The sequence below is a fragment of the Sceloporus occidentalis genome, unplaced genomic scaffold, assembly GCF_023333645.1.
Source record: "Sceloporus occidentalis isolate IW3139 unplaced genomic scaffold, rSceOcc1.0.p SCAF_5, whole genome shotgun sequence".
Lineage (NCBI taxonomy): Eukaryota > Metazoa > Chordata > Lepidosauria > Squamata > Phrynosomatidae > Sceloporus > Sceloporus occidentalis.
The window spans coordinates 11,733,113-11,759,268 of NW_028316985.1; the positions used below are offsets into that span (position 1 = coordinate 11,733,113).

General features: G+C 39.9%; 1 protein-coding gene across 7 annotated transcripts in view; it reads right to left on the minus strand.

The window, feature by feature from the left end:
- Positions 1-16,425: 16,425 nt before the first annotated feature.
- The window catches only part of SOX5 (SRY-box transcription factor 5), a 454,554-nt gene continuing 444,823 nt past the window's right edge, over positions 16,426-26,156 (minus strand). For all 7 annotated transcript variants that reach the window (XM_089527613.1, XM_089527612.1, XM_089527609.1 and 4 more), the window contains 2 exons: positions 24,945-25,161; positions 16,426-17,259 (listed from right to left, as the gene is read on the minus strand). In XM_089527613.1, the coding sequence (XP_089383739.1) occupies positions 16,953-17,259; positions 24,945-25,161 (524 nt within the window). In that variant the 3' untranslated portion in view covers positions 16,426-16,952. The remainder of the gene's footprint in view (positions 17,260-24,944; positions 25,162-26,156) is intronic.

Consider the following 26,156-nt stretch of genomic DNA (forward strand, 5'->3'; position numbering starts at 1 on the left):
TAGAGTAGAATCTCATGAGCAGGGTGAGTCTCATGTGTTGGGGTGGGATGCTGGTGGTCTGGGTGTGGAGGAATTTCCCATAATTTTGTTGTCATAACTAGACCTTGTTTGCCTTCTAGACCTTTGATCACTTTGGCACTAATTACTTATCTTTGCTGCTACCTAGGTTTTTTTGAGTGTAATTTCCCCCAAAAGATAAAGGGAAGATTACAAAATGTACTGTATTGTAAGGGTTGGCCCCTTCTGTCATTACGTTCAAAGAGCTGCTAGGGCCATTGAGCCATAGGCGGGCCCACTGGTAATTGCAGAGTAGAGTCCTTTCTCCCAACATACACAATGTAGTTGGATCTACAAAATGTCGTTTTAATGCCCTGCGCTGTTACTATACCAGAAGCACTGTGGGTAATTCAAATGATGGGCTGTTTCATGACTTGCTTTGCCATTTGCTTCAGTGAGAGAGTTATCTCTGGTGGTGGCAGGGTGCTGGGCTTAGTAGCGTGGCCATCTTCCCTGTCTTGGCATGATGTCTGCCTCTGGAGAGCAACTTCCACTGTCTGTGGTGGTGGGGACCCTGGTCAATTCTTGTCTTTCACAAGGCAGGATGGAGTGTTTCCTCCTCTGCACATGAGCGTCCAGGGGCACCTCGGTTGGATCCTTTGGGGCAGTTGGAGATTATAATCGGTTAGGAAATGTGTGCACTGGCCCCATTGCATCTCCTTTTAGGCTAGAAGGTGGACTAGCTGTGGCATCCTTTTTCTCAGGCAGGGTGTGTACAACCACTGCTATCACTGCTACCTTGCCCTTCTTAGAAGGAAGAAGGCAGAGGCCACCATCAGCAGCATATCTTCCAGAGGGCCCCTGGAGGGTCCAGAAGGACATCATCTTCTTTGTGTATCTACAGAAACACAGCCAGACACTGTCTGGTTACCTCTTCCTTTGATTGCTAAATGGTGGAGGTTAAGTATGCCACCCTCGACCATAAGATAGGTTTTACACTTGTGAGCTCATTGTATGAAGGAGATGCTAATTGCCACCTTAAGCATAACACTCAAAAGGATACTAGCCCATATTTATACAAGCAAATTTCCCCACAACCAAATTCTCAAGTGTGAAGAATTTCATGGCTAATCTCTTTATCTTTGGTAGGGTGTCTCATGCATCAAGACACTCTGTTTTCACTGTGGATGTTAATGTTCTTCATATTTCTTGTAGCTTCCTCCTCTGGCACTCCCTTACAGGAACAAATAGACAGAGCTTGGAGAGTTCCTTTCTATAAAAAAAGTAATTCACCATAGTAATAACTTCTGCTTATCATGTTCAACAGAAGTGTGGCAAAAATTAACAGTTATAGCTATACTGCCTCTGGTGGTTACACTAGTTTGGTGTTATATTGGCTCTCACCACTATATACTTGACTATACTTGACTGGTATTCCTTATAATAACACATGTTCATTACTGGAAGGTTGGAAACCATGGCCCTTATAAGACTGGCAAGCACTCCTTATTATGATGGCTGACCTCTATTTGCAGGTTGGAAAGCTTTTCCTTTTATATAGACTGAACAAGATGCAATAGATAGATAGATAGATAGATAGATAGATAGATAGATAGATATTTGCAACCCATTTGGAATCTTGTTGAGAACTTACATCTTTGTAAGTGGATTTATGCATGGGGGAATTAGAAGCGTGTAGTTGGATAATGTCTATATCCAGTAGAGGGCTGCTGTTATGTTACAACACAACAGAGCCAGCAAAATGCCTGATGCTCATTGATGATTGATGCACAATAGGAGTGAGGCACAATGTGACAGACGTGCATTGGTCCCAATGCACATCACATTGGTCCCGATGTGTATTGGGCTTCAATGCACTTTGAGCACTCCTGCTGGTGTCCCATTACACATCTCTGCAATTCAATAAAGAGCTTTCTTAGCACCTTTGCTGTGTAGTTAGGACAGTATCTCCACTGCAGAAATAATGCACTTTGACACAACTTTAACTGTCATGGCTCAATGCTAAGGTATTCTGGGATTTATAATTTGGTGAGATATTTAGCCTTCTCTATAAGAGAGCTCTGGTGCCACAAATCCCAGGATTCCATAGAATAGAGCCTTGGCAATTAAGGTAGTATCAAACTGCATTATTCTTGCAGTGCAGATGCAGCCTAATGTACATAAAGTTACCTAATGTAACAGGTCATATAGGATTCCAGCCATATGTTGGCATGTGGGTCCTTCATAAAGACAGAAATGTGTGCATCAAGTAATGTATGAATGTAGACAATATCTTAATTTTACAGAGAGAAATAGGTAGCTAATAGAGACTGATACTTTAATTTGGTGTTTCAGTAGAACACAAACATGTTAATATCTGATTTCTGGTTGTCCATCCTGCATGGCATGAATTTTGACTATCCCCTATTGCTATTTTGAAAAAAACTGGCAAATACAACATTGTGCCAACAACTCTGGAATGTTAGCAGTGCCCAGCCATCGAATGCAGTGGAGGAACCTGGCAACATCCTATAAAATGCAGCCAATTTGGTAATGGCTTTTATGCCATGGTACACCACAAGCAGGATTTTGGCAGTTTATGTATTTATATTTATTATATTTTATATATTATATTTATATCCTGTCCTGTATATCACAAGATCTCAGGGTGGCATGGAAACAAAATCAATTGAAACCATTTTAAAAACTTTAAACCATTAGAAATAATTTAAATAATCCAAAAAGCATATTGAACCATTGGACAATTTAAGACAAATTCAGACAGCTTAAAACGGTTTACCTGTACAGAGTTAGACAAGATTATCGTATCCCAAAAAGATTTTGAAATAAAGCCATGTTTTTACTGGGAATGAGAGTGAACTGCTACCAACTGGGCCTCTAAGTGTTATCAAGTTATCATGATAGCCAGAAAATTTAAGAAGTAATATCTTTCCCATTTCTCAAAAGTAACTACAGTTGTCCATCCATATCCTCTGATTCCTTAGTCATGGATTCAACCACCCATGGGTTGAAAATATTTTTAAAATGTATAAATTACAGAAAGTAAATCTTAATTTTGCCATTTTATATCATGGACACCATTGCATTTAATGAGACTTGAGTATCCATGAATTTTGGTATCCACAGGGCTCCTGAAACCAAACCCCAACAGATACCATGGGCCTACCATAGTTATTTTTAAAAATGTGATTCTATGAGTTTTCTGGCCTGTAATTTAAATTCTTCTTCTATCTACTTCACTGTTGCCTCAACACCCAGCACTTGAACTATGTGATATTCCTCCTCCACTATTTAGTGAGATCACAGCTCTGTAACTATAAAAGTGACTAAAACATGACAATATGCAAAGGTTTCTTGTAGCATCTTTGAAATTAAGAAAGAAGCTGGTAGCATGGGTTTTGTAGACTAAATCTACTTCTTCACATGCTCATGTCTATGAAATCTCATACTACCAGCTTCTTTCTTTCAGTTAGTCTCAAAGGTGCTACAAGATCCCTTTGGATACTGATTTTCCAGACTATTATGGCTCTCTTAAAACATGACAATTATCTCACAAAAAGAAGGAAATTATGCCTTGTTGTGCACGCCTCAAGGGGACAAAAAAAATACCAGGTTGCAAATAATGTCATTTAGAATGAGTTACTTCCAAATTATGGGAACTGAAAGTTTCAGCAAAGTGAACATCTTCTGGTTTTGAAATCCATTTGGAGACATTCGTGTTGCTAAACTTGAATGAAAGAAGAACAGAACACAATGCAGTGGGAGGAAAAGAACTTGGAAAAAATAAAACAGGGGGAAAGCACTGATTTTCTCAAAGCTTGGATTCAGATGTTTTACTCTTAAGGTAACACTAGAGGTGCGGCTATGGTGCATATGTGTCAAAAGGAGCCATTACACACACACCCATAAGAACTGTGGCCCCAAATGTCTAGCATTGCAAAGAGTGAGACGTTGGACATTTTTCACACCTGGAATGCCTACATTTTCTCTGTTCCTATTTCTATGGTATTTTGCCTGCTCTTTTTCTCAGGATGACTAAAGTCTTTTTCTAAGTGCTCAGGTTTTAAGGTGTTGCAATGCTAAAAAGTTGAGGACTGAAGGAAAATTCTTCAGAATTTTTATTTGAGGCAGGTAAAAACACTCTCATCCCCTGCCAGCTACTTTCCTGTAACACAATGGCACTTTTTAGCATTAGGAACTTGGAAATAGAAACACACTCCAGGTAAAGAACACATTTGCTGTTTTTATTGATGCCTTGCAGGGCAAATAATACTGAAAAAAGGGCAATGAAAAAAAAAGAAAGCCACCAGCCCATCCCACCCCTCCCCGCAAAACATGGATTCGGTCAACCCACATTTTTGAGTACATCAGGTCCTAAGTTTTTGTTTTATTTCTTGTGATGTGAATGATAACATAAAACCAAAACATGAAAATATACAACTTATATTACACTATGTGTTATGAACAAAATATAAATCTATAACTCTATGTTATATTTACATAATTCTTTTCTTTCTTTTTAATTAAATTTCAAGGGAGATGGTAGGTTGCACACATACTTTGTTTTAAGCTCCAAGCATTTGATTGTCTCTTTCCCCCTCATTTTCAGCGTGTCCCCCCTCTTTCCCACTGACCATTATTTTTTTAAAAAAAGTTTTGAGATTATATACACAACAGAACCAATGGAGCTATGGAAATACATTCACCCAGATCCATAAGCATTACTCATGAGCAAAAACAGGTTTCCACCCTTATGGATCTCCCCAATGCAAGTCCAGTAATGTCTCTACAAATGCCTTCTGTATGTACTGCCTAACTTGTGATTGGTGCTGTCACAACCCTGGTTAAGGGTTAAGTGGTAGCCGAACATGTCAGATTTGCATGGAAATCAGAAGAATATCCTATTGAGTTCAATGGGAATTACTGCTAGACAAGTGTCTGTAGGTCTGCAGTCTCAATCTGAAATCCCAGTCCCAGTTCAGGTGCTGGCTCAGGCCTCCCTCTCACTACCAAAAAGGAAACAAATATTGCCATGTGACAGTGCTTTCCTACTTAGTGGAGGAAGAGGGAGGGATCCATAAGCACAACATACCAGGTTGGTATGCTCTGATCTATTCTTGGTTTCCTGGATTGAGAGGATTACCCCTAAATACACTGTCTTGCAATAGAAAGAGGAAGGATGTCCATGCATGAAATACATCTGTATTGTGAAATCAACAGTAGCACCAGAGATGGAAAGAATAACCTCTATTTGTTTCTCTGTTAAAAAATGGGTTTTGTGAAGAATAAAAATATTTCTGCAGAGTTTTCTCCCAGTAATTGCATGTGCCAAAATGTTCTGGAGGATTTTTTTTTCTGTGCAGAGAAACATGAAGCCTTAGTTTTGTACAAAGACACATTTTCTATGTTACCTGCTCAAGAAACAGTGTTTTCTGTATAGTAACCTTGGCTAGAATCTTGTTGGGGACTTCTCTCTTTGTAAGTGGTCTTATGTTTGCAAGAATTAGAACTGGACAGTTCTGCAAAATCTGTATCCAGTGAAGGGTTGCTCTTATGTTAATAGATAAAGGAGTCAGCAAAGTGACCGATGTGCATTGAGACCAATGTGCAATGGGATAGTTGTGCATGAGGACATCAGCTAGGGAGTGTCATTGCATAAAAATATGTTCTTGCCAATGTCCCATTACCTTGCGTCTTCTCAGTTCTCTAATGGGATTTGTTAGCACATCTGCTATATAGTCAAGTATATAATAACATACATGGTTTTAGAAAATTCTGCCCATCATTTTTTGCACAGCAAATGTGTTTTTTTTCATGGGAAAAGAAGTATTTTTCTGTGCAGAAAAATTCTTCAGAAACTCCAGGATGTTCAAAGAAGGGGAGAATACTATGCAAAAATATTCACTTTCTACCACTACATATAGTAATTATTCATCCTTGCATGTAAGAGTGAAATAATTAAAGACTGTTACATTCCCAGTAGGTACTATTCTGTCAGTTGCCCAGACTGGAGCCTTTGGATGTCTTGTAGATGTTGTAATGAAAAGTTACTAGGATTGGTCCCGTTGATCTCTCATACTACACTGAGATGTGGGATGGGCAGAAAATGAACAGTGGTGAAAGAAAACTATTGTCGAAAAGAAAGTCAAGAAGAAAGTTAACTTACATAGAAATAAACTTCACTCGGTCTCTTCTCCCCCCCTCCCCCCTTTCACACACATCTTACAGGAGAAAATCACCCAACATGATAACATATTGCCATACAGCATAGTTTTGTGGTGGAAAGTAAGAAAATGGCAACACATGGCCAGAAATATATCTATCAATGCTCCTTCCCAATGAAGTCCTTTAAAATTTACTATAAGTCTCAAAACACATTTTATTAGCTTTATTAATTTGAACTCTTGCCTCTAAAGCCTAGCACTGGCACTACAGTTTTCTCTACACATGAGAAGTCCTGTTCATACTGAGAGATAGTCTAGTGTGAAACAGCTGACTGAGGACATGGCTGGTAGAAATTTTCAGGACTTGTATTGACACTAACAGGGAAATTGCTGCCCTCTGTACCTGGGATTTGACCAACTGACTAGGCCATTAAATATATTTCTCTGTGCATGCCTAAAAGTGCCTTAGAATGATAGACAGAGGCTCACAAATGAGCTAAAAATTAAATGTGGCTATGCTTCACTGAAATCAAGGTACCCTGATGTTTCCTGCCCTTCCATCTCTTTGGCACTACCATTGCAATGACCATAGTCCTTGAGAAAAAAACACATTTCCGAAAGGCCTCTCAGAGTTCTCCCACCCCTAGAATGTGCTACTAGAACATTACAGAAGGAAAGACACATGCATTTATCTCTACCTTCTTCCCTTTTTCTGACTAGTAAAGTTCCACCATGGCTTCACCAGCTCTTTAAAGAGGATGAAGAAGACATTTAATAGATGTATAAGAAGTCACGAGCTCACATTTTACTCTGAGCCAGAGAGGAATTTAGGAGGCTTGCAATGCAAATCTCTTATTAGAGGCAAATGTTACCATCTTCAAGCAATAGTCAAAGGGCAAGTGAGTTGCAACTAATTGGAACTCTATTGACCTATATCCAGTTGCTAGCCCCAAGAAGTGCCTTGGAAATGGTGAAACTACAGAAATGTTGACTTACCAAGTTCCCAAGCCTTCTATAGCTCTAATTGATTTGGAAGTAACAATTGGATTTAAGCCATTGCTTTAAAAAATAATTAAGTGAAGTGGTGCTACATTTGGTATATTGGGTTTCAAGCATGGAATTAGCACCATAGAGAAGGATTCTTGTCATTGTTTGCAAGATGGCTTCTCTATGAGCTTGAAGATTGTACTGTATAATCATCTGAATGTGGTCTGAATGAATGTGGTGCATTTCCTATTTCTTCTCTGGACAGATGCCAAAATGATTGGAGAAATCTTCTCAAGCATACTAGTGTGTCACAATGCGACAGTATTTGAAAGATGATATGAATTTGGGAAGAAGGGTGTGTAGGGGAGAATTAAAACACAGACTTTATTATTTTGTGCCTTAGATGATACTGTTCTAATCTGATGTCTCCTCAGGAGCAACATCCCCATATACAGATTTAAGGGAAAAAATAGTACAAGCATGAAAAAAACCTGTTTAATTTGACAAGATGAACTGAAAAGAAGTCGTGAGGAAGATTTGAAAATATGAAGATGTAGTCCAGTCAAAGTTAAGCCTTCTAAGGTGCTATTGCTTTTGATAGTAAAACAAAGGTATATTTTTCTCACTCTCTCATAGAATCCATTGGTGGTTAGAAACCTGTCAGTTAGCCCAAAATATTGTAGACCCATTAATTTCACTGTTGAATGGTGAGTCAACAATCATATTCATTTACAGGATCTACTTAAGCTGCGATTAATGTTAGGAGTCAGGCCCAAATTTTGTGCTTAAATTCGACTGAACTAAATGAGACTTAAAATATAGCAATCTTGCTCTGTATGGGGTCAGAGAGAGACAGTGAAACAGAGAGAAACAGAGAGAAGGAAGGAAGGAAGGAAGGAAGGAAGGAAGGAAGGAAGGAAGACAAGACAAGACAAGACAAGACAAGACAAGACATACACCAGTAGAAGCCTACTATGTACTTCAAGGAAGCATGACTACCACCCTGTGTCTTCTGAATTGAGGATACATTTGATTTCAGGCTTAGAGAATTGACTTCATCAGAAAGGAAAAAAACTAAACATTTCACCCTTATTAAACCATGTCTTTAAATAGACACTATTGTGTGGTTGCCATTAATTCTAAGGGATAAGTTTTTGCTAAGAGAAGCTTACGTTTGTACTGAGTGTAATTATTTTCAACTTTAGAAGCAACGTGATGTCAGAGACTTCTTTGGGGACAATAAGTGTTCATCTCCTTTGGATTATGTTAGGAAAAAAAAGGGAGACAGAGATAGAGAGAGAAGACTTTGAAAATGTGTTGTAAGAAGGTTAAAGACAATTTCCTTTGTTAAAAAATAAGTAATGGAAGGGAGTCTGCTGCCAAAACCCCATCTGTGTAACATTGTCACTGAAGAAAGGGTTCCCCCCATCCATTCATTAATAAGAGGATTTGGTTACTCAGCTAATTAAATACTGTAATAATAATAGTTAGTATCCCTTTTGGGATTAATACAGCAGAAGAGTTAAATAAAGACATTCAATGCACTTAACAATCCTATTTTGCCAATATAAAGCATGAACAAGTTGTGGGGAGGGGTGGTGGTGGTAATTTATTATATTTTGTTGAATTTAGCAGCTGGAGGTTTGAAATATTTCCCTTCCTATTTTTACCCATCCTTGTATTGTTCTGTCTTAAATTCATACTGGAGCAGAAACAACCTTGGCGAATAGGGGAAAATTCATAGCCGTTGTCCTGATCCAGCTATTAATCCCACGCACAAGAAGACAATCCATAAGAACTCAGTGACAGGTTGCTTAACCTCAACTAGAGTAAACCTATTGAGTGAGTCATCATGTAGATAAATCCAAAAGACTGAATAAACCTAGTTAGTTCAATGGGCTTTACCTCTGAATAGTAAGTATAATAAGAATAGTAAATGGGATTATGCCACATGCTTCTATAAAGCAGAGGGTGTTGTGGTAGTCACAACTTAGTTTTTCCACTGTGTAGTGAAATCTCACATATATTGCATGGCATTTTATGTAGCAGTTACAATATCATAAGCAGGACATACAATATCCTAACCACTAGGGATTCAGCTTTACAGTCAAAGATAACCCTGAAAACCTACCATTGCAGCCTGGTAACATCCCAACCAAAGCATTTATGAGGTGCTGAAGATTGGAGAGCCGGGAAATGACACTCAGAGCATGCTTCCAGCCATAGGGTGGTTTGAGACAAGCAGTTGTGGCAGGCCCCAGAGAGGCCTCTCCAGCTGCCTGTTCTCAAGGCACTGTGTAAGGAAGTGTGCTGCAAATATGATTTCATGATGCGTTGCTTTCAGAAACACTTTGGTTGGAATGCTCCCAAGCTGCAAACATAAGTTTTGTCAAAGGACATCATCTGTCATCACTACAATGATGGAGTTCCATCATTGTTGTTATGTTGACAATGTATGATCTTGGTTATTTTTCTCAGAACTAAGCTTCAGTGTGCTTCATGGGGTGTATTCCCTGGCCAGGGTGCATAATATAGTGGAATTACCCATGATAAACGCTGAGTGAATCAGGATCATTGGAGTGAAAATACAAAACTCCAAGGCCAATAAAACAAACAAACAAACAAACAAACAAAAATAATCAAACTCTCAAATTAATAGGAAAAAGTAGGTTTGAAAACAATGGAAGGATGGGAACACAGAATGGCACAGAACCAGAGAACCTTAAACTACGAGTAATAAGCACAATATAACCAAATGTAAGGGCTGGAATGCTTTCGGTCAGTCCCAAGTGCGTGTTACTACAGTCAATATGTAGGTAAATCCAACTGACTGCACAGTTCTTCTCTATTTAGGAAGGATTAACAACAATCTGTTAAAAATCTGTTGATATCCATGAAGCTGCTTGCATTATGTGTTAACCTTCCCTCTGCAATCAAGATGTTAATATGGGCTATATCCTAGTATAGCCTCTATCTAGCATAGGGTTGGTGATGTTCAGAGGATTGAAAGATAATCACTGGGAACATGGAAATGCTTAAAATTTATTTAAGGGTCATCACTTTAGGATGCTTCAGTCCAGACCTGAACTAGCTCCCAAGGCAAACAGTGGGATGAGGAAACACTCCCTTCTTCCAATAAAAAGGAAAATAAATCCTGTTCAGTGGTTGTGTGGCTATGTTGAAGTTACGCTGCACCAAATTTATAGGGGATCACACTGTTGTACAACAGGTGGTAATGTGTCATACCCAGCTGATGTGCAATGGTATAATTATTCTTCAACCACCAAGTGAAACAGAGGAACCTGGCAACTTCCTATAATGTACAATTTTTGCAACTTTTAGGCTGGTGTAACATCACTTGCACAATACAATTAGGAAACCATCCTATTCAGCCTCTTAGTAGGTCACCAACAGGATTTCAGACCTTATCTCCCAACAACAATTTAGGAATCAGGATCTGTTCTGTTTCACTAACTCGCCAATGTGTTTCCCATTAATGGAAGGATTTTCCAGTGCTTTGGGCCCTATTCAATAAATTCTTGCAAGCATAGGTATGCTGAACACAACTTGGGACAGTCAGTTGTACAAATGAAATCAATGCATTCTTTTTCCTGGGAAGATGATTAGATCAACATTAAAGAACACCATTCATTTTCGAACCTAGCCTTAATGCTAGTGGTGTGGAAATATACACATTTTTAAGTGTTTCTATCAAATGTTAACTCAAGACCATATTCTCAGAAGTAGTGTGCTATGATTTGTTCTGACCATGCCTACCTTGGTGGAACTATCGTGGAGCTAAAACAAAGTATTCAGGTTGACCAATGTCAATATAATAAATCCAGATGGTATTTTTAAGATGGTGGAAATCAAGCATCCATCAGTTGTGAGACTGAACCCACAAGGGTGAGAAATATTTTGTTCACAAAGAAAGGGAACAATCTTATATTTCTTTTTCTTTTAGAAAAAGAACAAAATGTTCAGTTTTCACATTGTACATTTATCATAATATTTATATTTATATATATATAAGTTTGCTTTATTTTAAACCAGAGTGCTTTGCATGGCTCTAGAGTCTCATTAAATAATCCAGACTGAGAGTGACAGGAGTGAAGTTAATTAAGATTGAACACAACACTCACATAATTCACCCATCACAAGAAATATTTGTATTTGATGGGGAAATGAGCACAAAATTATTATTTTTTTCAGATTATTATTAAACAAACAAATAGGATGAGTGACAAATGGAGAAACTGCAGCTGTTTTCCTATGTTTATATCAAAAGGATATATTTTTTAAAAAATACCTTAACAGTAGTACTTTTCTTTTGTGGTAACTGCCATATTGGGGAAAAAATTAACAACATAATATAGAAAAAGAGGGAAATAAATTATGCATAATTTACTATATGGGAACAGCTGACCATTATTATTCTTATCATCATTTTACGTACCATTACAACACTAGCATGAAGAGGCAGTGCGACTGAAAAAGGGAAAAACAACCCAACACATATAGTCAGCAAATATATCCAAGAACCAATACAAAACAAAACATCTCTGGCATAGAGGATGTATTACTCTGAAAATCAACCCAGACTAAATATTTTGAGAGAGAGACAGAGAGAGAAGGAGGAGGGAGAGGAAGAGGAGAAGAAAGATGATTGTTGAAAGAAGGGTGGAAATCATCAGAGCAAAGACAATGATGGTAACTGCTCAGTAAAGCCAACATTTGTCCTACTTACAGTACCTCTCCTGAAATCCAGGGGATTTATGTTATCTGCGACCAAAAATTTCCATTCATTTCATTGGGCCTACTCCTGGGAGGAATAACACTGAATTTAGCCCAGTGGGATTATAAATAATATCACACATCCTGGCTGTCCAATGGGACTGACTTTGCAGACGGAGATTGACATTTGCAATAGAATTTTGTTATGAGTGTATACTTCTTCAAAGGATTAATAAAGATGAATGGAGACTGACTGATCAGTTCTTAAACTGGCTTTTATCTCTCTCTCTCTTTTTCCAGCCTTGTCTGTCCTACTTCCTCAAATATCCCCATCAGCTGAATTTTTCAGTAAGATGTTCTGCAACATTCTTAGTGTTCAGGGTTTCAGAAATATCATCTTGCAAGTACAACAGTATCCAATGTTCCTCAATGTTGAACTAATATTCCAGTGATATAGATGCTCATGCAACTAAAAAACAGACTTAGAGCAGGGGTGGGAATCATGCAGCCCTTGGGGATCATCCTTTGCAGCTACCGGCTCACTCAGTGCTGTAGTACTGCAACTTCCAGCACACTTGCCAGCGTAGCTGATAGTAAGGAATTCTGGGAGTGGTAGCCCAAAATCTGGAGGGCTGCATGATTCCCACACCTCTTGTGGCACATAATTGTACTGATGTACACTTCCCTGCAAATTTAGGAACATCCTAATCCCAGCTCTGAACACATTGGCAAGTCAAGATTGTCAGGTGGGAAGCATTCTGACTTCTCAGTCAATGCACAGTCCTCACCCTTTGAAGGACACCAGTCTTGCACAAATTGGTTCAGAAGTGTAAAACAGTGGCAGTTTTTGTGAAGACCTGCCATTGACTATAGCTGTGTGCCTGCAGTGAAGGGCAATGGTAAAGGACAGAGATGGTTGGATTTGAGATGTGCTGGTTGAAGCAGACACAAAAGGGATTATTCTAGCCATGTCTGTGCCAAATTATAGACTTCTGCCTCGAGACAATTCACATTTCCCAACCTTCATAAGCAATGCAGACTAAACATATTTTTTGATTTCCTCTTTCCCCACATAATTTGCTCTGTGTTTGGGTTGCCATTGTTTTGTTGGCTCTGCATCATTCAACACACAATCCTATGCATGGTTACTCAGACCTAAATCACTGGAGTTATAAATCATTCAGGGAGAACACTGTCCATTAGCATTATTCAACAAACTCTCCAAATTTCTGATATTCCATCTGGCACGGGTGACTCACAGTCAAAAATACCTGAACAATGGTAAAGGACAGATGTTTGTTTTTGTTTTTACAAAGGGATGATGGGATGCCCTCAATTCCACTTGGATTTTGTATTGTGCTATAATCTTACTGCACATTCAGCTCTATCTAGCTATTTGTTGCAGTAAACCACTTCGGATGGAATTCTTATTGGTATACTGAGCAGCAGAATAAACCTCTTCCACAACATGCAGCTACAGAATAAATCTAATTATTAGTCCCAACTAGATTGGAAACACTGAATCAACTGTTGAATAGGTAAGTCAACAACTATAAATTTTATTAATCTGGTAGCCTGCATCCCAAATTGCCTATGAGAATATTCTTCCATTCAACTGATAGTTTCTCACCAATTTTATTTGGCTAGCCTTAACCTGGAGGGACCTGAATTATAATGTACTGTATGTGTCAATAAGGACTGAGCTCCTACATCACCGATGTAGTTACTAATGCACAACTACATATTGTCTCCTGACCTGTTTCCCCAAACCGACTCTAGCAGTTAGCAGTAACACCAAGAAGCTTGTGACTGGCCGACTTACAGGATGATGTTTCCAGCCTCTTCTTCTCAGTGAGCTGCAGTACAATGAGGACCTGCAAAATGAGTCCTGTTTCTGATTGTCGCATCACAGCTCGCTGGCTGGAAATGTCAACAAGCAGTGTCCTGATCATCAACAGAAGAGACCTCTGTTACTAGGTGTGGCTGCTGACTGTTGAGGTTTTTTATGGGGGCATTGCAATTATGGCAATAGTGCCACAATTATAAATATGACTATTGAACAGTTATGAATGCATAAATCTAGCTAACTGCTCAATAGGATGCCAGCCAAGGTTGGCATGTCAGGAGGGTTGGGGAATGTCTCAGATTTAATGCAAATCCTGATGCTAAATTGCCTTGGATGAAACTGGTGGAAACTTCCTACAACATTGCGATAACACTGGGTCAATGATGCTGGGACAATGCTAGCTAGTCATGTTTGCAATGCATGGCTAGTACCGCAACCAGTCTTACCTGTAGTAATGCATATAACCACATGATGAAAGGATCCCCCCCCCCCCAGTACCATATGAAAGAAAGCTTGTGGGATATGTCTTGCTTTGCTGAATCTATAGGATCCTTCTCTCTTCATGACCATTTTGGGAAGGAGAATGATGACACCCATTAAGTGAACAGAGACTGGAAAAGTTACATTTTTTGACTATACTGGCAATGGCAGCTGTGTGATTCTGGGAAATACAATCCAAAAAAAAGTAATGTTTTCAACTTCACTATGAATATTCATACACTATATATTTTTTCAGATTCACAAAAGGTGCCATTTGTGAGAGTTTTGGTGGCCATGTTTCAAAGGTTACAGGTTCAGAACCTCACCACATAAAGGAGTAAGAGGTTACTACTTGCCTTAAAGTCTGGAAATGTGGCAGTGGCCATCCTCACTCTTTGAACCCAAATATCATACTAGGAAGTTATTCTTTAAGACTTCTCAATGCTATACATAACACACAATCATTTGCAAATCTACTCCTATGGGTAGCAATTCAAACTGTAAACCAAGGATGATGCCATATAGACTCAGTCATTGGGAAATATAATCCAGTAATGTAAGTTTTCCCTAACAATGGTCTGAATATTTGTTTCTTATTAATACCATTAGCACTCATAACACATACACAAATGCAGTATCATTTTTCCACAAAAAAACCCTTAAGTTTCTTTCTCTCTCTCTCTGCTTTACCTGAGAACAGCACCTACAGTTTCCTTTAAAGTTTTTAAGAAATTAATTTAAAAAAAATTCTAACTTTGCCAGCTGCTGGTAATCAGGTTCTCCAAAGAGATTGTCTAAGACACAATACAGCCCTAACTTAAGACAGAAGTAGATACGAAAGAAACAAAGAAAAAGACAATCAACTAGGAAAAAAAACATGAAATGGAAGTCATTCAGCCAGGGAATACAGATTTGGCACTTGCTCAAAGACAATGTCTGGTGTGGAATCGGTAAAAGGAGGTCCTGTGTAGGAAGGAAGGGGCTGATTGTTTGGTGTAGTGGCAACAGAAATACAGTATAACTAGTGTAGCTCATGTGGCAATACATACTCAGCTCACATTCATCAAGGCTGAGAAGAGCTCCAGATTGGAGAAGAGCATGCGAGTCTTCCAAGATGAACTTGTCAAGTAGCAACTGATGACCAAGTACACTCATCAAAGGACTGGTGTACAATAATAAGGAAGGATAGCCAGATGTAGATCCAATGGATTGCAGTTTGGGGAACTCAATTATGCATTTTTGAGCAGGAGAATTTGTCTGCGCCAAAGCTGGGAAATGTTGTTTTTGGACTATAATTCCAGAATCCAGCCCCTCATGCTGGTTAGAGGATTCATGGAGTGGTAGTCCAGAAAGAAATTTTTCCAAGCCCTGAACTGCCAAAGGTCCCAGGTTCAATTTACATTTCCAGAGCTCAAATCCTTGAATGTCTGTTGAAGCAGGTAGCATAGTGCTAGACAGATGAATGAACTGACCTGACCTGAGAGAGCTTCATATGGTTCAAAAGTGTGGACTATAAGACTGTGCAACCATGCAAAGGGTTATTACAGTCCGCTGGGGATGTAAATCTTCATGCAGTTCATTCTTGCATACAAAAACAAATAATTTGAAAAGTGTTTTCCTCTCTGGATGAGATTCTGGGAGAGTTTTATGGACATTTTTGTTGATTTTTCACATTTTGGGACTTTTTATGGTGGTGGTGGTGGGTTAAAAATTCATTTGCTTAAAAAATGTTTTGCTCAGGGAACAATGTCCTTTGTGCAAAATATATTTCTTTCTACAGAAAGGTATTGGGTTTTCCTTTCCCTTTTTAAGCAAACAAAATTTTCAAATAGACAAAAAATTCAAATTGATTCTTTTCCTCAGTGGAGTGTCTCAGTTGAGAAAATTTGCAAGCCTTTTTTCCATTACTAAAGCCTGCATACTGACCAGTTTGGACTTGCTGAGCCATCTTGTTTATTGAAGCTGCTCCATAACATGCCCTCGGATCTCTTCCTTGCCCCTGAGCAATAACTGTGCAATGCCACATGGGCCAAAACTGGTGTGGTCCCCATGTTCTAGCCAGAATCATAAGCACCATGAACTCTACTTCTGGAATGAGGAAAGGAAAGTTGAAGGGGAACGTATAAAAAAATTTATCATCTTTTCCCCACCCACCCTGCCCCCTGGTCAGGTGCATTATTGGCACCTGATCCCTCACCCCATCCCCAAAATCTTATTTTTCTTTAAACTGTAGCACAAAACAACAGAACACATTCACAAGCCACTTGTTGGCACTGTGTACCTGAGTGAGAATTTTCTAGAACATTGTAGAACAAACAGCCATAAAGTTTATTTGAAAAAAATAATAATAAAAGGTTGAACGGGTAAGACTTCAGTGCTTGGGTATAGCAGCTGAATTACTGGCATTATGTTACCCATAGCTTATTTTTGTCCATTATTTTAATTTTTTTTTTCATTTTTGCCATCATGAGTTGTCCTCCTTGTCATGGTTTCTTTCTCTGAGCCTTTGTCTCTTTTAAATTTTTTGTTTTGCTTTTTAAAAGTTTTTGATGCAGGTCTGATGTCTATTCATCAGCTGACGTCCCAACTAGTTAAGACTAAGAGTTTTAAGTAACAGTCAGTGTTTGAGGATTAAGTTCATGTGCTTGGCCACTGGGTCATAAACCAGTTGGGGCTTTCCTTTGAAGTCCTCCAAGATCAACATCAAGAATTGAGACCCCTTATCAGTTGGCTTGTCCTGCAATGTGATTTTCACTGTCACTGCCATAGTCCACATCGGGGTCATCCTCCTCTTCATCATACTCATCATAGATTTCACCATTGATGTCGTCGGTCTGCATCTCCTCTTTGATATGAGAGGTCTCCTCATTTTTGATACCATAAGTGCTCTGGATAACAGGCATCCCAGGCTCTGGGCTGCTGGATACACTTGAGTGCTCCGAGGGCAGATGTGGAGAGGGCATTCCAGCCATTGCGATGGCTCCTGGGTAGACTACGCCAGCTGTTGCAATAGGAATCTGTGCTTGCTGTCTGTTGAAAGAGGAACATAAAAGAAATTTAAATGTGTTTTCTTATAAATGGTCCATTTGTTCTCATAAGCTCTTAACTTCATGTTCTGGGGTCACAGATGATCCCAAACAATATATATAACATGCAAAACCTCCTCTCCCCCTGCTTCTCTGCTATCACTTTGTGCACATTCAACAGGGGGAAAAGAAAACACTGAACACTGAAATGCTCCAAAATCTGAAAGTTTTTTTCATGGCTTGCTGTGATAGTGACACCTTTACTTTCTGATGGTTCAATGTACACAAACTGTGGTTCATGCACAAAATTATTTAAAATATTGTATAAAATTACCTTCAATCTATGTGTACATGAAACCATTGGTGTCACTAGGGTTGGTGTCACCTGGTGCGGTAACTCATGGTGTCACCCCTTCTCCATTGACCTCCCATTTCACACCATATAGAAACCTTAGTAATGCTTTTTTGTACTATAGTTACATAATTCCCATATACCACTGAATGTATATGAGTGTAATGCTAATTGTTCTGACATAAACCTTCAAATTACAATACCTTATGTACAACCTAAATGTATTTACATATACACAGTGAAGATTTGGTTAAAATGTGATGTTGTTAAAGAAAATTTTAAAAGAATAAAAATTTCAAAAATTTCAAAAAATTGAAATTTTAATTCTAAACAATTCTGGGGCCACTCCTTTCTCCTCTCACTGAGTCCCCCCCACCCACTTCCTACATCTCTTAAAGCATTTTAAAGGGGAGCAGATGAGTGCCACAGCCTGTTTCTGCCAAAATGTAGGTGACTGAGGAGCAGTGGTGTCACTCCCCTTAAGGGTGTCACCTGAAGTGGTCCACACCCCACCTCCTAGTGATGCCAATGCATGAAAAATAAATGAATTTCATGTTTAGACTTGGGTCCCATCTCCAAGATATTTTAATATGTATATGCAAATATTCCAAAATCTGAAAAGCCCCAAAATCCAAAACACCTTTAGTCCCAAGCGTTTCAGCTAAGGAGTACACAGCCTGTAGCAACCTTGCAGAGAAACAACAGTCAAAATAAAGGATGTTAACTACAATTATTGTTATAATCACACTCCTGAAACATTTTTGAACTGATTGAAGAATGACATGAGGGAGGTTTGTTGCCTCATACAGGATGAGAATTTGTAGATAACTGCCTGGGTTTTTAATGGTTTGTGTGTGTGTGTGGGGGGGGGGGGTGTTACTGCCTTGTCTTGCTTTTATGTCTCAAATGCCTCATGGTCAACAAGAGGTATCCTTTTACCTACAGCAAACCTCCTTCCACCACCACCTTAAACTCAGCATTAACATCTCAAGAAAGATGCAGGTCTATGGCTGTTGATCATCGCATTTTATTCCCTTTTAACATCCATGCCTGATTGAAAAGCCTGTGAGCATTGAAATTGCATGAGTGTTCTGTGCATTTGGGTTGATCTCATAAAAGTATCACCACAATTTATTATCTTGGATTTTGCTGCATTCAGATAATGCAGATATATATATGCATTCAGCTATGGCAAACTGTCCATGCTGCTCCAAGAATGCAGAGATCAGGTGTAACATAGCTTCTTATACCCTATACAGACCACCATGTGCATGGGATCCTGGGAGCCGTAGTCTGAAAAGAAACTTTTTCAAGCTCTGATCCAGAAGTCTGATCCAATTCTGTATTTTGGCTCGATATTCCCATAAGATGGAGACAATTCTTGTAATAACCTTCCTAAGCAAGCACAGAGTGGAAAGACTTATTACCCAGACAATATGCGCAAAGCTCTCCTTTTTGAGACACTGACATCTTGGAAATGGATGCAGATTTTTTTTTAAAAAAAAGACCAGTTATTTTTGTGCTTCTCAATTCCTTCCTCAAATCTTGGAACGGTGGCTGTGTTTATATGCTTCAGAAGCTCCAGGGTCCCTGCAAAGCAAGGGGTTTAGCATTGATGCTCCTTTTGTTGTCTTGCAGCATGGACTAATTCAATTGCGATAATATTGTGCAGAACATGCTTCACATTGTAATGTCATCAAAGGTGTGTCCATCTGCAATGGAAAGCCTTGCCATGAGAGACAAGAGGGGAATCCCTGGAGAGGAGGAGGCTGAATGGAGAGCAAAACCTTGTCCTGGTCCTTTACAATTCTGCAAACCTCTGGGGCAGGATTGGCACTGAAATTCTTACATTTCCAAGTCTTTTGCTTCTTGTCATCAAGGAGAAGGGATCTATTCATGTATCATAACAAGACAAGCAGAATTATCTGGGAAGGAGAGACGGACGATCAGTGAGACCTACCTCTTTCCCAGTCTAACTGAAAAGCACTGTTCTGATGTACAGTCAATGTATAGTCCTGTATAAAGCTTTTTGAATGAGGACTAATTTATATATGTGATGTTTGCTGACTTTGCCTGCACACAGGTTATCTTTTTAAGAAAAATGATGTTGCTAGCTCTGATTCTACTGGGATAGTCTGTTGACTGCTCAGACCAGATCTGTAGTGGCTGTTGGCTCCTGTTTCAGTACAGTGGGGGAATCCACTCCAGGGGTCCATTCACACTACAGAATTATAATGCACCAAGGAATCCTGGGGTTTCAAATTTGGCGAGGCACTGGAGCACTCAGGCGGAAAATTTTCAACACCCCGCCTGAAATTGTCAGTCCCACAATTCCATAGGATGGAACTATGGCAGTTAAAGAGGAATTATAATGCTAGAATTCTGCAGTGTGGGTGGATTCTGGATTTTATGTGGAACTTTCAAGGAGCTGCTGAACGTTGTTGTTGTGGTGGTAGTGGTGTGCCTTCAAGTTGTTTCTGAATTATGGTGACCCTGAGGTGAACTTATGGGGTTTTCTTGAAGTTTCTTCAGAGGGGGCTTGCCATTGCCTTCCCCTGAGGCTGAGAGAGTATGACCAAGGTCACCCAGTGGGTTTATCTGGCTGAGCTGGGAAGTGGTGAATCTATTTTGGGGATAATTCAGAGTAAGCCCCGGAATGAATTAGCTGCTGCAGAGCATGGAAAGGTTACCAAGAACTATAGTACAAAAAGTTACTTTTCTAAGTTGTGGGTCTGCTGTAAGATGAGAGGAGATGGAGGAGCTTCACTATGGGAAAAAAGACCTGTTTTGTTCTATTTTGTTTTTCTGATTCTTAACTGCAGCTACTCTCCTTGTCCTAATTTTCAATGATCCCACAGTTTTTTGGGGCCATACACCACTTCTGACTAGAAGTGTGGCACTCACAAGGGTGAGTCTCTTCCACCTTTTTGGTTACCCAAAATGCCATATGTTACACAATGTTTGTGATATAGTCACGGGTGGGTCAAATGTCACCAGAGCCATGAATCCATGTATGGGCTGAGTCCAAACTTTAAAGGAGGCCTTTCAAGTTGTTGAACATTATCACTCCTGAACAGGTTCAGCTCCATGGATAATTTCTTTAATGTCTGAAGTAAAGCCTATAGTAGGTTCATCATTCCACTGATACTGGAGCCTCCAGCTGGTGTAGAATATAATGAATACATTCTTTTAAAAAAATCCTTGCAAATTCTTACATATAGAAAACTAGCATGGCAAGGAGGAGGATAGGCTAGTAGAACTATCTTTTATTTATTGATTGATTCAACGCAAGGTTGAACAAGATGTGGATCTGGATCAGTTTCCTATGATGCGATCAACAATCAGCAACCCACTGCAGAGGGTCCATTTTGAATCGATTCATTAGTCAATGTGAATGACAAATGGGTTATTTTACAAGAAAATGTGAGTGGGGCAAATGTAGTATGAACCATGCTCCGCTGTCTAACTGATCCATTGATTCGGATCACAAACTGATTTATTTGTAAGTGGGAATGAGGCCATATTCTGAAGTTAATCATTTTGGGGAACTAAGCCCTAATCTGTCTCACTGAATTTAAAGATGATGTGAAAATGCTAAACCAACAGCTTCTGGTCTTGTCACTTCTCACACGGACTATCATCAGTACTGTTGTTGTTGTTTTAAAGAGCTATATGCACATGTATGGATTAGGGAAAATAATTCACACCAGTGTGATGTAGTGGTTTGAGTGTTGCACTAGGACACTGGAAAAACAGTCTTCATATCCACACTAAGGCATGGAAACTGACTGGGTGACCTTGGGCAAGTCATATTCTTTCAGCCTCAGAGGAAGGCAAAGGCAAATCCCCTCTGAACAAATCTTGCCAAGAAAATCCCATGATATTGCTTTAGTGGTGCAATATGTTGGAAAGGCACACAGCAACAACAATGGACTGGGTGAGGTGAACATTTGTTACCTTTAATGGACTTTAACAACTAAGCACTCATATAAAAACAACTGCAACACTTTTCAGTTGTAGGTGAAGACTCTGTGTGTGTGTGTGTGGGGGGGGGTTAGTTATGGCATTGTCTGGCATAGGTTCAAACATTGCACATCTGTAACATCAGAGAACACTGTGTCATCACAGATGAATACAGTTCAGTGATACCACCTCCATGATTCTGCAGCCTCAAATACACCATGGCGTGGTATAGACGGGAAGCTCTGTGCCGCCCGTCTTTTCTGCTTGTCAGTGCCACAGCAGCTGCACCACGCAGCACCAGCATACTGCCAAAAAGAAGCGGCTCTAAGTGGCTTCTTTTTTGCAGTGCCGTAAAGGAGAAATGGCACCACCATGATGTCACTTCCTGGAAGTGACGTCTGGACGCTGCGTGGCATCAGTGGCATCATGGCACCCCCCCCCCCCCCGTATAGACAGGAGGGCATCATGATGCCTCTGCCCACCCATACTAGGGGTCGGGAGCGTGTGATTGCTGCACACTCCCAACCCCTAGTATAGCCACTGCCACGCCACTTCCCACTGGTATGTACCAGACCCATGTTTACTCACAAATCCTTATTTCGCCTGAATACGCAAAACCACTTGAGTATTCCTTGCCTATGAAAACCCTATGGAATTCATGGGGTCAACCTAAGTTGACAGCTGACTGGAAGGCACACACACAGGATCATAGTTTTTCAACCAGATCATATGCACAGTAAGAATGAAATGTACTGAAATCAGTCAATCAGTTTGGTATAGGATTGACACAGCTTTAGCTCTACATCTTAATAAATACCACATTCTTCAGAAAACCGAAGATCAACTCCTGATTTACGTTCTCTTCTAGTTATAAACACCTCAGTTGAGGCACACCTTTCCCTAAACCCATAATTCAGACTACTTCCATTTCCCCCCTTCTGACAGATTTAGGCAGGCTCAAGGAAGTTGAATAACATTTCAAATCTTGGAAGATTAATTTTTTTTCTAACATTGTCAAGCATCAGTGTTGGCGAGATAAGTGGAATTTTGGAAGCTTTGTTGCTGCCTATTCTTCCTCCAAAAGGTCTTCCCCTCCCTCTCTTTTTAATCTCCTGATGCCAAGGGTTGGCCAGCTTCCCTATGTTTGTTTCAGCGCTTACCAGTGGGATCGCTGGACGTGCCAACACCACAGGGTTAAGCGGCTCAGATTTCTGGGCTGAGCTGCTTATTACAACAATGCACACTGTAGCTGTTTAAAAAACTGCCTGGTGACACTTAGCAGTAGCTGGACAGATTCATCTCCGTTCATCGTTCCTGTCACCCATTAACCAGACTCAAACAGCTGGCTCTCGTTCCAAAAACATTGGGCACAGTCCAGTCACAGTAAAGCATTTTAGAGTCTCCTTGATTTCAACAGGAGAGATTTAAACCTGCACTTAAACTCCCATATTGGAAAATCAGTGGGACTCAAAAGCGATTAACTTGGGATGGTTATGCATTAATTCAGATATCAACCTTGAAAGCCATAATACCATGCAGGCAGCAGCCATCACTAAATCTTGCAGCAGTGAATTCCATAAATTAATTGCACATAGTGTATAAAGAAATACTTTCTTTTCTCTGTCCAATAGAATCAGGGTAGGGAACAGGAAACACAGTATATCTATTTCTGATGATAACTATGCAGCCAAATCATCACCATCTATGCACATATCAGGAGATATCAGTAGGCATGGGAGAATCCCAAAGCACGCAGAGGCACAAAAAATGTAGAGGGGAAGGATACCTAATGGGAAAGAGGATAAGGCCCAGTGAGGACTGAACATTCTCAATATTCTCAATATCCCAATGAAGACTGAACATGCCCAGTGTCCATATAGTTTTGACTGATAGCTGTTGAGAAGCGACGTTGAGAACTAGGCAACATATTGGTCTTGGAGAAGTTTGGCTTGTTGCCAAACACATTCTCAGATAAGCAATCCAAATAAATGACTTTTCCAAATTCTGGTTGGGATAGAGGAATGAACTGAACTATTATGAAAGAAGGCTGAGGCATGATCATACCATGGTCATTCCAACGGTAAGTGTAAACCTTCTGCACTGCAACATTTTGTTGAAGATGCCACCTCTAGTTACTTAATGGGATTCACTGCCACAAGATGGGGTAAAAGCTACTGTCTGCAAAGGTACCTTTCAAAGGGAATTGGCCAAAGCTTGTCCAATTGTCTATGGTTGTTTTCTGGGTGGGATCTCTGTGTTCAGAAGCAATATGACCCCAATAATAGTTTCCAGTGACAACAGCAGGAGAGGGGTGCTTCTTTCCCATCCTGTTTTCTGACCCACAAATTTTAATAAAAGAAACTGAAAGCTGAGCTTACAAATGTCATGATTTTGGGTGATGTTTAAAGTCAATCATGAGCATGGTAGTGGATGGGCAAATCCAGCTTCCTTCCAACACCAGAAGCAGCTTGTGACTGAGGCATTCTCAAAAGTAAGAATGGGCAATGCATATACTACAGGCTGTATGCAGCCCCTATTTTTTCAGCCCCTGGAAAGGGAGGAGACTTGCTTTCCCACAGGATCAGCAGAGCCGCCAGATCCATAAGACACCCCTTCCCACCAATGCATTGGGAGACACAGCCCTCTGAGGTGTCACTTGATATGGTTTGCACCCCTCAGTCCTTAGTGATGCCTCTGGCATAAATCAGGATAGTAGACCCTGATTTAATAATGAATTTCCTAATAAATGAATTTAATGTAATAATAATTTTTGTGAAATTTATTGCAGAGCAGATGTAATTTAATTGTAACGTGCATCAAGTATCACCGTTGCCCATGATCACTACCTCTATTGAAATTTACATTCCAACACCATATGGAGTACAACATGCTCTCCATTCCTTCATTTGACTATCTTAATTTTTTTAAATGGAAGCAAACCTCTGGTTGATCTTAGTCTTGAATCTCCTTGAATTTTTCAGTGGGGAACTACCTGCTTACAAAAATTGACCCTCCAAAATTCTCAACAAGCTTCAGAACTTCCAAAGTTACTGATCCCTGTCCAACAGCTTTCATGTACTAAAGTGACTGGGTGAGCAGATGCTGAGTGAAGAAGAAAATGGCATCCCTTTCAAATCTTTAATTGCATCATCCTGAACTAGGAAAACAATGGATGTCTGCTAAAGTCTCATGAAGTGAGTTGCTCACAAGGCTATGATACACAAAACATCTATCTCAAATTTCTGCTTCTTGGACACTTTAGCTGCACCATCTTGTAAAATAAAAACCCTGGAATCGTGCCCATGCATCAGAAGATATTTTACTACACATTTTTTGGACTAAAGTAAATATAATATGCCATGTAGGACCCATACCCAACATTGAAATACTGTCTCATCTCTTGACGTCGATTGCGCATGATTGCCTTGTATTCACCAATCCGCAACTTCTTGCCATCTACTAAGCAGGTGCGCTTTGGCCTGGGCTTGTATTTGTAGTCTGGGTACTTCTCCAGGTGTTGCTTGCTGAGGCGGGCCTGCTCCTCATAGTATGGCTGTTTCTCTAGGTTTGTCATAGCTTTCCAGCGAGAGCCTGCCAGGGAAGAATGACAAGGAGATCTGTCCATTTCTGAATTGGTCAACCTTGCAAAAGCTAGTTTGATAAATGAACTTGGTGAGCGCAAAGTAGCCTGGTTGGCCATGAAGAGTCAAAATGTGCCCAGATCAAGCCCTTGCAATATGTTGATTTAGTGGTACCCGAGTGGTTCTGCCATATTTTAATCTAGATAAGAAAGGTTGAAGGCCCCTGTGTTGCTTATCTGGAACCTCCAAATAATTCATCAGATATGCCACGATTAGCCATTTTGTAGCCAGAGCAGGGTCCTAATTGGTTACTTGCTGGAGTGAAGTGCCCTGAACCTGTTTTATTGTGGGATACCCCTTTCTGCTGCATTGAGGGCTATGCTTTGATCTCTGAAGGGGATGATACAGGTCATGAGATCTGTTAGCCTTGTGATCTTTTCTAGGTACAGGATTCTGTGAAACCAGTGGGATGCAAATCAGTTGTGTGATAGGTTAAGTGCCACAGCAATTATTAGAAGAGCCTTATGAGCTGAAACCTTAACACAAAATCCTAACTGCTGTGGTGGCAAGCATGGAGATCCAAGACACCATGTCAAAGTATATATAGATATGCAGAAAGTTGCTATTTCTGTATATATATTTCTCTCCTTCCATCCTTTGTTCACATAGCTTGCCCCACTTCATCTTGTCTGCTGTCTTTGACAATCCTCCCCCCTCCTGCCCTCCCTCTGTCATTGTCTCGTACACAGTCTAAATCCAAACTGTAAACTCCTTGCATTTTTGCTGATGGTATCTCATAAAGAGATCTATATATTGATGGTAAGCCAGAGTAATTTGAGCACCGGACTATGACTCTGGAGATCAGGGTTCAGTTCCCAGCCCAGCAATGGAAACCCATGGGTGACCTTAGGTAAGTCATGCACTCTCAACCCCATAAAAGCCTTAGGGTCATCATAAGTTGGTAATGACATGAAGGCACACAATAACAGCAGCATGGTGTTTACT